Raw genomic sequence first — 10,257 nt, 5'->3', positions numbered from 1 at the left:
AATCACAGAGCTATTTTAGTGCAGGAAATACGTGGAGACATTTTGCAAGTATTTTGCTGTGCAATGCTTTAGATTCAGGCTCTTTAGCCCTCATGCTTCAAAACTAATCAAAACACTGTAATAAGTTATTATAAAATATAAGGTATGATTGAAATATTAGTTTTCTTCTTTCAAAAGTGCAATAATTTAGCAACAAATTTCATGAGCATTTAAAAAATGTCACAGTACCATTAAATTGGGGGGAGGGAGAAGTCTGTGGTGGTTTTAAATACTAGTTACTAATAGCTTTATAGAAATGCATGTGTCACATGCGAGCTGATTAAAAAAAAAATGTAACACAATGTTAAGCTACACTGGCTTAAATAGAGCAGAAAGTCTAGATTCTTTAAAGATGTAAATGGGTACAATTTTCCTGACCTCGAATGGAGAATTTAACTCCAACAGAGAAGCACAAAATGTGCCCATCCCTGACTAAGCTGATAATTTCAGTGGGGCCAGGAACTCACCCTTGCTAGGTTAAACTTCATTTAGAATTCCACCTATTTTTCAAGGGGGTGTAACAGAGCAGCATCTGTTTGAGCCTTTCTACATCTTACAGCTGGTAAGAAAGATCTTTTAACATCTCCTTTAAGTTACAGATCTTTGCCTTTAGTGACCAAACGTACACATCTTTAAAAAATAAAAAATAAAAAAACGAAACCACCTGTCCTGTTAGGAGCTCAGTCACAGGCTGGATTGCAGCAGAAGGTGGTGAACCTGACCCGGCCAGTACAGGTATAACTTAAGCAAAGACATAGATAAGTGTCATGGGTCTGAAGCCAAGCTTTACAAACTGCACAGGAACTCGGTGCCTCTTTTTCTGCTTTGTCTTTCATTCTTTCTGTACCTAAAATCAGCCTCCAGCCATGCTGCAATCTCCCTTCAAGTACAGCATCAACAAGTTTTCAGCTTTCAAGACCTCATTGAGCAAATGTGCTGTTGGCTGTGGTTTGTCATAAGAAAAACACAGTAAGAGTATTTCTAGTCTATCACAGCTTTGTGTGAGTGAGCATTACCCATCCTCTTTAAGAAACAGGCATTTGTATGAGGGTAACTTCCCCAAACATTTCCCAGATATTTACAGAATTCTGAAATATGCAGAGACATGCCAGTAATAATTACCTCATTAGAAAATACATATATATTCACCATGTTCTTAGCTTTCATAGTAAGAAATAATAATGGAAAAATTAAAATTAAGCAACCCAATTATGTGCAAGTTACACTTTGAGTTGGGTACCACTGCTTCCTTGTCCTGCCAGCTCTTAGGAACAGCTTGGGCCCAGGAGCACAGATACCTGTTCAGAGTTCATTGGAGAGCAGAGAAGTAGAGCCACAAGTTCTCAGTGGGAGCTCCACTCACGCTTTGGCAGCTGGTCAAGGGAGCCCTGCGAGTGCTAGGAGTTCTTATGGATGTTTTCCACAGAACCCTCACTGCTCTCATTGAGGGGCGTTTCTGACACTTCCCCTAGTTCAGTATCCAGCACTTCCTCCTGGATGGTGAAGTGAACGTCTGGGGAGGAGGACTCGGAGCTCACGCTGCTGCCTTCCATGGAGCAGATGGCACAGGACAGGGATGGCACCATGCTCTCCTGCAGCATGTTCAGCATCATGGGGATCTGCACAGATTTCAGTCCTGCTACGGTTGGTAGAGGCTTTACAGCTTCCCCCCATTCTCTCTCCTCCTCTTTATAGAGCAGAAGCAAATGGGATGACTTCTCTTTTCTTTTGGATTTCATGTAGCCAAGCATTATTCCTATCAGGAAGATCCCATAGAAAGACATGACGATCAGAATGTAAAAGTACTCGTTGCTGTTGTTCTTCTCTGTGCTGGGGGATTCAGCATCAAGCATAGCTTGGGTCACATTTGCATGGTCCATCTTCAGCATGGAAAGTGTTTTACCACAGCTGAAGCCTGGAGGAGAATGTAAACGGATATGTAAGATCAAACTTCAGAGCAAAGGTGTAAAAGAAACATCTGGAAAAAGGTTACCTCAAACCCTTCATTACTCCTTGTAAGCTTGCAAACCCCACACCTGATTGAAGCTCCCAGTCTATTACACCTCTGCATTACTACTGTAAGTGAATGAACTCTTATTCAGATACAGAAAACCTTCAACGAAAGAAAACATATAATATTAAATTATCTTGAGTTCTATGCTGAATTATAAAACACCCAATCCACATGATTAAAGAAAAAAAACTATATAGAAAGACCCTACTAGGCACTTAAACATAGTTTTGTGCTACTTGATCATGTTTCCATGGTGGGCGAAAGTTAGAAGTATTATTTTGTTCAGTGATGCAGGAAAAAATAATCAAAAAGCAACTTACGCCGGTATGCAAATAATTCCTCCTTTTGCAAAGCTCAAGAGACCTTTCCTCTACCAAATGCCGGGTGCTCTGAAAACTTTCCTCTGCTGCAGTTGGAATAAATAGCTCTCAAGAAATGTTTCATCACGTGTTTTAGAGGCACAGTTTATAATAGTTTTGTGTTGGAGTCAACAGATGAACTTGAAGGATTGCAGTTCAACCCACTGAACTCTTAACAGCTGTGAAAAGAAAAAGAGTAGGGAATTCAGATTTTACTCTTTCCTAACCAGTTCCACACTAGATCTTTCAGCTTGTGAATCTGTTCCTTTAACATCCCAGTTGCTAAATCTGACCTCTTACCCTGAGAGCTGCTACACAGCATGGAAAACCTGAAGATCATTATTCTATGTTTGTCATAACATATAGAAAAATCCACATGTGAATTTTATATTAGACACTACCAAGTTATTTACATGCCTGCTATACACAGTCTTCCACAAAGAGATGGAGGAGGAAACAAGTTATTTTCTTTGGTCAGGACTAGAGACAAAGCTTTAGAAAGTATGTGCAGAACAAAGTGGTGACTTTCAACTTGTGCTGCAGCTCCACTTTGCTGCAAGCTGTGGGGCTGGGGAGAGTGTGGGCCCTGAGTCTGGAGTGAGTTTTGGATGGAGGGGTGCTGGTGCCACCTAACTTTGGCCATCAACTGTGGGATTTGGGTTCCCCACATAATCAGTGGAAGGGTGCAGACTCCTCCAGAGAACAATTTGGAAGTCCTGAAGTTTGCAGCCCCTTTCTGCCTCAGTAGAAGCAGCCAAGAGTTAATGCTGTCTGCATGATGTTATGCCTAAATAGAGGCCAGGGCCACTGAGTTAACGATGATTTAAGTTCTAAGGGATGTTACCAGTTCCTGGCCAGAGGGATGCTCTCTGAATGACTGCTGGAGGCTGCTGGGCTGAGCAGGAGACCTCCCAGCCCCCTGGATGTTCCTTTAACTGGGATGTTAAAGGAACAGTTCGGATGCAGCCTGTGTCGAAGGGCCCACAGAGTTCCCAGTCATCAGCTCCGTGGTACAGGAGGCTCTGAGACCCATTTCCAACACGTAAGCAACAGTCCAGGCCATGGGAAGAAGGAGGCCCAGCTTGCACCTTAGGGATTTCATTTCCTTATCCTCTCCATCCCCGTTCTTCACACACAAAGCCCAATTAGTCAGGCCCCACATGTGAATGTCACCCCTTCTGCAAAGCTTCAAGGATGTTTATGTAACAGAACACTCCACTTCCAGAAAGCAGTAGGCTGGTGCTGGAGTTTCCCAATGGTAGGTCTGGGGTTTTTTTCCCTGCAGTCACTTGTGGATTCTTTGCATAGACAGCAAATTCTTTTCCAAACTCTGCCCTTACAATCCCTCTGAGGTAAAGGCAGATAGGATTAACCTCTCTTCACATGTAAGAAAAGGCAAGAGAGAGAACTTAAGCAACTTTAGACTTAGTGGAGAATTCGAGAAAGGACAGAATTGTATCTGTGTTTGGAACTGGCGTTTTCCATCATTTCTCTGAACAACTCCAGAATGAAAGGAAAAAAATTACACTAGCCAGATTCCCTTCTCTGCACCTTAAAATACAGGATACTCCCTTTAGGATGTTGGTTTTATCTCCCTGCGCATTCCCATGTGATAGCTCAGGAGCTGTTGATGTTGCACTAACGTCTACTGGGATTTCATCTGACAAAATCTGTCTGCAGCACCAGCTTGCCAAGTCTGAATTCTTCTTCCCTGTTCCCGACAAATTACCGAGCAGGCAACAAGACCATATCAACTGTAGGCTAAAGCAAGACCCAGAACAACTCTCTGGATTTTCTAGTTAACTTTAGGGAATATTTACTTCACAACTTTCTCAGCTCCATGTGATATCTGCCCCCCACTTCAGCTCTGGAAATCCGGGGGTTGAAAAATTAAAGACAATGTATCAGGTTTTAGCAACACCTTCTCATGCAGGACTTTCACAGACTGGTGAGGAAGTGCCTCACATTGCTGGGTCAATGAAAAATGGCTTGGCACAAGGAGAAATCCTTTTTCTCTGTCCCTGAAAGTATCTTGGGTCCTGGGAACAAGACCACTTAAAGCCTGTCCTGTTGCCTCCTGTTATCAGTGGCACCACTCACCTGGACACAAAGGTACATCCAGAGGCACGGACACACCACAGCTCCCAGCAGTGAGCCAGCAGAGCAGAGGCAGACCAGCTCTTCTGTAGGCATCTGCAGGTGCAAATAGAATCCCTTATTTGCTCCAAACCCTTGCATTCTTCACGTAGGTGAACCTCTGTACAAATTACCAAGACCAACTGGAGCACCAGGTACATCCACAGACTTATGCAATTCCACAGAAGTTTAACTGAAAGATGACTGGATTGTGTAATTCTGCAGAGTTATTGACGAAAACTCTTTGCAACTGTGTTTACTTTGGCTAGCTGATGACAACATCTCTTCTCCGTCTGTTAGCCCATGGTTCTTAAAAACAGTTTAACTTTAAAAAGGCCTGCAAGGAATTCCTGAGCCTTCTATAGACATGAAGAGGAGGGATAGCAAGATACTGGGGAATAACCACATGAAAAACATATGCCACTTGCTTACTGATGCCATAAGTCAACTTTCTCAAGCTGTACCCTGTAGAAAATAAGTTTTTGTCTAAAAACCAGACCTAGAAAATTAAAAACTTGAGCTTTTAGTTTCATGTTTCAAAATTATATTTGCTGCAAATTATATTGTAAAGTCATTGATCACAGCAAAAATCTTGCCTAATTTGAAGTAACTTATTTTTAAAGTTAAGCTTACTAGCTACTTCTTTTGTGATGTCTCTTTCTTTCTTCCTTTCAGATCAGGTTTTTTCCCTGAGCTTCAGAGAATTTTCCCTGAAATTTCACTTACACATCTCTTATGCCTCTCACATGTTCCTCTTCTTCATTTCACCCATCCCAAACAAGGATATAACATTTAAGAATAATCCTCATGCTGTTGCTACCACCTTCCATATTCATCCTTTGGAAAACATTCAGGCCAATAAAGCAGAGCAACAGCCAGGCACTCCAACAATGAAAAGGTCACAACATAGTTGTTGATGCCAGATTTTTTTTCTCAAGGTCCCTGTCTCCTAGAGAGCCTTTTGTGGCAGCAGCCTCCGTCACCAAAGGACGCAAACGTTGAGGCTCGAGGCATCCCATGGGGCAGGAATTCACAACATGGCTTAAGGGATCATACAATGTGAGCCCTTTCTCCAAATAAAAATTTGAGGACTGTCAGGAAACTGAACAAAGACAGAATCTATTATGAAGACAACATGAAACCTCCTTAGAGACCCAGATGACTCCGCAGGCTGCCATGGAAAATATACGCCTAACCCTTCATTACAGCCATAATCTATGGTTTGATGCTGCATTTATCTTTCTTGTCCCAGTTAGTGAGTTAATAAAACTAAAGACACCAAACAATTGTTAAAGGGCCAGCTCCTATGGGAAGCTGAGCCTGTTTGAGGAGTGTCTGCTGAGAGTATCACTCTAAAGAGTACCAGAGTGTGGGCACTTTTAGAGTTATCATCTGAAAAAAATAAAATGAAAAGAGAAACAGGAAGGATAGAGGAGTTGGGTTTTTTTTCCTTCCTGGATGTGGACATTTAATGGAACTAATGTTTGGTAATTTACTGCTAGGGGAAAATGGGAGGGAGAGTTTAGCCATGCAAGTATGGACTTATTCTTGATTTAAACCCTCCAGATACCACAGTTGGCAAAGGACAGAAAACTGATGGTGATCAAACAGGTGATAAATATATTTCACTCACATATATTATTTCAATTAAAGTAAAATTGGAGCTGCTTTTAACACCAGAAAGAAAGACATGATAAAATAGATGTTTGTGCTCCTGATCTGGTCTTGCATTTAAGGACCTGCCATGCCAAGAGGTACATGCTGACTTTCAGTCCTGCTGCAAAACACACACCTCTCCGAGGACCTGAGCCAAAGCCCCCCCAAGTTACTGGCAGTGCCTCTCCTAAAACAAACATCAGCACCTGCTCCTTTCAAGTCCCGTGCAACTCAGTGAAGCCTGCGAGTGTGTTGGAATAAGAGCTAGTTCAAAAGCAGCAATACACTCATTCCCAGAGTAGGCAATGAGTGGCAGAAGTGGCACAAGCCCCGTGCCTCCTCACAATTAAGTGTACTAACAGTACCAAATTTATGAGCTTTACTACGTGTTCTCAATGCTTCTATGCCTCATCAGTTCAGCCACTTAAGTGAAATCAATCTAATAATACCTACAAATTTCTTGTGCTGGGAGGCACAGCATGGTAACACACTGGCAGATCACCACCCAAAAAGGCAACAACCACTGTGTCCATAAGCACAAAGGCTGGACTGGCATCTGAGCCACTCCCACACGGCTCTAGGTTCAGTGTCATTTTCCATCACTCTCCCTTATTTTTCATACTGCAGAAATAGATGACATTCTTCATTAACTTGACACAAGCAATTTCTAGAGGAAGACGGCAATTTCCTCAGTGTCATCCATAATACACTGTGTTGCCATCTGGATGCCAAATGGAAGTAATGGTCTGATCTGTTATTAACTATAAAAAACTTAGTAAAATGCTACTGCTCTGCCTTGTTACCTTACAGTCATCACTGGGGAAAACATGCAAATATAACTCCAGAAGATGCCTGCATCATCCTTCTCTCCAACTTCAGAGTTTAGTTTGCTTTAATTCAAATTTTATTTAACCTTATAGAAGATCCATATTCATGAAACTTGAAATTTCTCAGGTGTTCTCTGCACACAGAGAAGCAAAAAAATATTTTAATCAATAAAAGCTAATACTGGGTTTAGCAGCATCTCACAGCCAAGGTGACCATCTGCACTTATGCTCTCAACTCTAGCAGTGATAAGAGATTTCACAGAAGCCACATCTGGAGTGTGCAATTGCACTCCAACCACACAACAAAGATCTGTAAAGCAAGTTTGTTTCTGATCCTAAGAAATGATATGCAACAGAAAACCTCAATGATATCTGTAATAACAGTTCAGACTAAATTTAGCATTTTCTGTAAGGCATGTGTTGTGAGAATCTTGGAGTTTTGGAGAGGCATTCCTTTTCAACCTCTAAACTGAATTTCAGAAAGCTAGGACTGACTGGAAACAGAGTGGAAACAGGTAACTCTCATGAGAGCAATAACAAGAAATTACATTAAAAAAATACAAACTTTTCAGTGGCTGATATGAGAATCTGAGTCCAAAGTCATCACAGCCTCAATTCTCTTTCCGGTAGCTAAGACAGGTTACAAAGTTATTTTATCAACATAGATCTCCACGCAATAAAATGAAACTTACACTTCACATTACCTTACCCTTTTCCTTTGATGTGACACACTGAATGTAGGGATACTTGATTTGAATATGTTTATTTTTTCTTTTTCCTTTACTTCCCCCCCCCCCCCCCCCCAGATGTAATCATCTGTTGGATGCACTACCTTTAAAAACAAAATAAACTCAAAACTTATTTTGCTTTTGGAGTCAAATTCTGGATTCAGCTGCTCTGTATGGCTCAACTGAGTTCAACATTATTTGCTTCTATTTGGATCCAAAACAGCAAGCAACATACTAAATTCTAGCTGCCACAAAACAAAAAAACAACAAAAAAAACCCAACAAGAGCCTTTAAATGTGACTAGCATTTTTTAGAAGAAATGCACTGACAAATCCAAACACACGATTCTGTCTCTTCAGCAAAGAGACAGTTCTTGCTCTCCCAACTATGGAAAGGTCCTTATGTAGGTCCGTTCACTCTCTCTGAGCTTCTGTCTCTAATCCGCTCAGAATTAGCGTTTTGACTTTCATTAGGGAAGGCTTTGAAACTACAAATTGTAGAAAAAGGGATATATATCAATATTTAGAGGGCTTTTGAAAAATTCCTCTGCACACAGTATGAAGATCTCAGGGTTTTTTTTTTGGTTGATTGGGGTTTTTTTTTTTGTTAATTTTAAGGCTTTTCATGACAAGAGAAATTCAGCAAGGCCAGTAATTAAGTACAAGAAAGAAAGGGGACAAAACCATTGAAAACATTCAAGCGCTCAACTTGAACCCTCACCTGACCACAGATCATAAATTAAAGATCATTGGAAAAGTTAAGAGATTCTTGCCCAACATAAGACAGAAATTTTATAGAGACACTGATAAACATCTAGCTGTCCAGTTAAACACACCAGAGATCAAATAGGAGAGCATGTATTTGTACCCTGTGTCAAGAATCGTTTTGTTAGGATGGGTTCACATCAGCTGGGACCCTGCTGCCTTTTTCAGTAGGAGCAGCTGCACATTACCTGTTGCCACATATGCAAGTTCAGGTCTCACCCCAGGTAATCTCTTCCTCCTCCTCAGTTCTGCTGGCTACGTAGAAGTCCAGTGTGGCATGGTCATTTTGCTTTGAGCTTTTTAGAAAAAATTATATTTGGAAGCCAAGGAGAAGAGGGGAGCAGGATCCTTTCTCATGAAATGAGCAGGGAAAGGTCACACATGCAGTGACTTCTCTTGCCCAGGTTCAGAGCTGTAACCGTTCTCAAAGTTGATCACACTTCAAAGAATTTGAGAAGAAAAACAGACAAAAATTTAAGCACTAGGGAAACCACAGACTCTGAAATCAAGACAACAGCTCTTGCTTAGTCCTCCTAAACCACAGCATTGGCGGTTTAATTTTCACACATCAAGAAGCAGTAAAGACACCAACATTTAACAGTGCAAGTTCTGCCTCAGACGCATGCCCAGAGCTCACACTGAGTCCAGTAGGATTTTAGTGAGTGTTAGGAATATAACTGCTAATACAAAGCAAAGAAACTGTCTGGCTTCCAGGATGGTCTATGTCTATTTTTCTGCCTTAAGATTAAAGTGCCTGCCAATACTTAAGCGGTACTTCATACCAAGTTCTAGCACTGCTCTTGAAAACACAGCATTCAAAAGAGATTGGAAACAGAGAGGGAGGTCATCACGGCATTTACTACAAAAACAATTCTACCCCTTTAGGGTAGACAGCATACAATAAAGCATACAATAAAGACTACAACCCAAGTGTCACAGTGATCTTCCATCCTCCCAAGGAGAGAAAACACATGCAGGGGAGATTCACTCTCCTCTCCCAGAAGTAGGTGTAGGACAGAGATGAAAGGAACAGAGTGCTATCACAGTGGCACACATCCAGCCCAGCTGAAGTGAAAGCTCTTGCAAGGCCTTAGAGGAACAACCCACATTTTTTTTCATTATTAGTTCTCCCAGTGCTGCAAAATTAGTTCACAAAGAAAGAAGCAGCCCATCCTTGTTTCACAGCCATATCAGCATAACATCCCAGGTCACTGTGACCTTCAGTGCATGTGCGATTTTCATTTTTACATGAATACCAGATGTTGAGCCCTCTCCCTCTGATGTTCATTTATCTACAACATCAGGCACTCGGCATCATGTGCGTTTGTAACACTCCCTTTGAGTCTTGGTGGTGAAACCTCCATATTTAACTTTAGCTGTTACAGCAAACATCCATTAATTTCAGCTCTCAACCCTGTTGACCTGAATCTTCATGGGATTTCAAATACAGCTTAGATTACATCACTGCTGTTCTCTACAGCAGTTCCCTTTCAAGCCAAAGCAACTAAGATAGCATTTCAGTTTGATCTATTACATCTTGGTATCTGTTGATTGTATTCACTTTTTAGAGCATAAAATACTCAGAATAGCTGTTTGTATTCTTATTCCAAAAGTCTGCTTTGGAAACACAACAAAAGGAAACAAAAAATAGCAATCTGGAGTGTAAATAGCATCAATGGGATGAACCCCAGGTGTACAGCAAAGAAGATAGAAAGTATACAAAAGAGGCAGCAA

The 10,257-nt window shown here is 41.3% G+C and overlaps 1 protein-coding gene across 1 annotated transcript; it reads right to left on the bottom strand.

Moving 5' to 3' along the window:
• Positions 1-1,436: 1,436 nt before the first annotated feature.
• Positions 1,437-2,428, bottom strand: KCNE4 (potassium voltage-gated channel subfamily E regulatory subunit 4; the record flags this gene model as incomplete). Its single annotated transcript, XM_082287847.1, has 2 exons — positions 2,374-2,428; positions 1,437-1,954 (listed from the first exon to the last, which is right to left on the bottom strand). Exon 2 carries the CDS (start codon positions 1,926-1,928, stop codon positions 1,437-1,439), a length of 492 nt encoding a protein of 163 aa, XP_082143973.1. The 5' UTR covers positions 1,929-1,954; positions 2,374-2,428.
• Positions 2,429-10,257: the final 7,829 nt, after the last annotated feature.

The sequence above is a fragment of the Coloeus monedula genome (genome assembly GCF_965178545.1).
Source record: "Coloeus monedula genome assembly, chromosome: 10".
Classification (NCBI taxonomy): Eukaryota; Metazoa; Chordata; class Aves; order Passeriformes; family Corvidae; genus Coloeus; species Coloeus monedula.
This window is presented reverse-complemented; position numbering and strand designations above follow the sequence as displayed.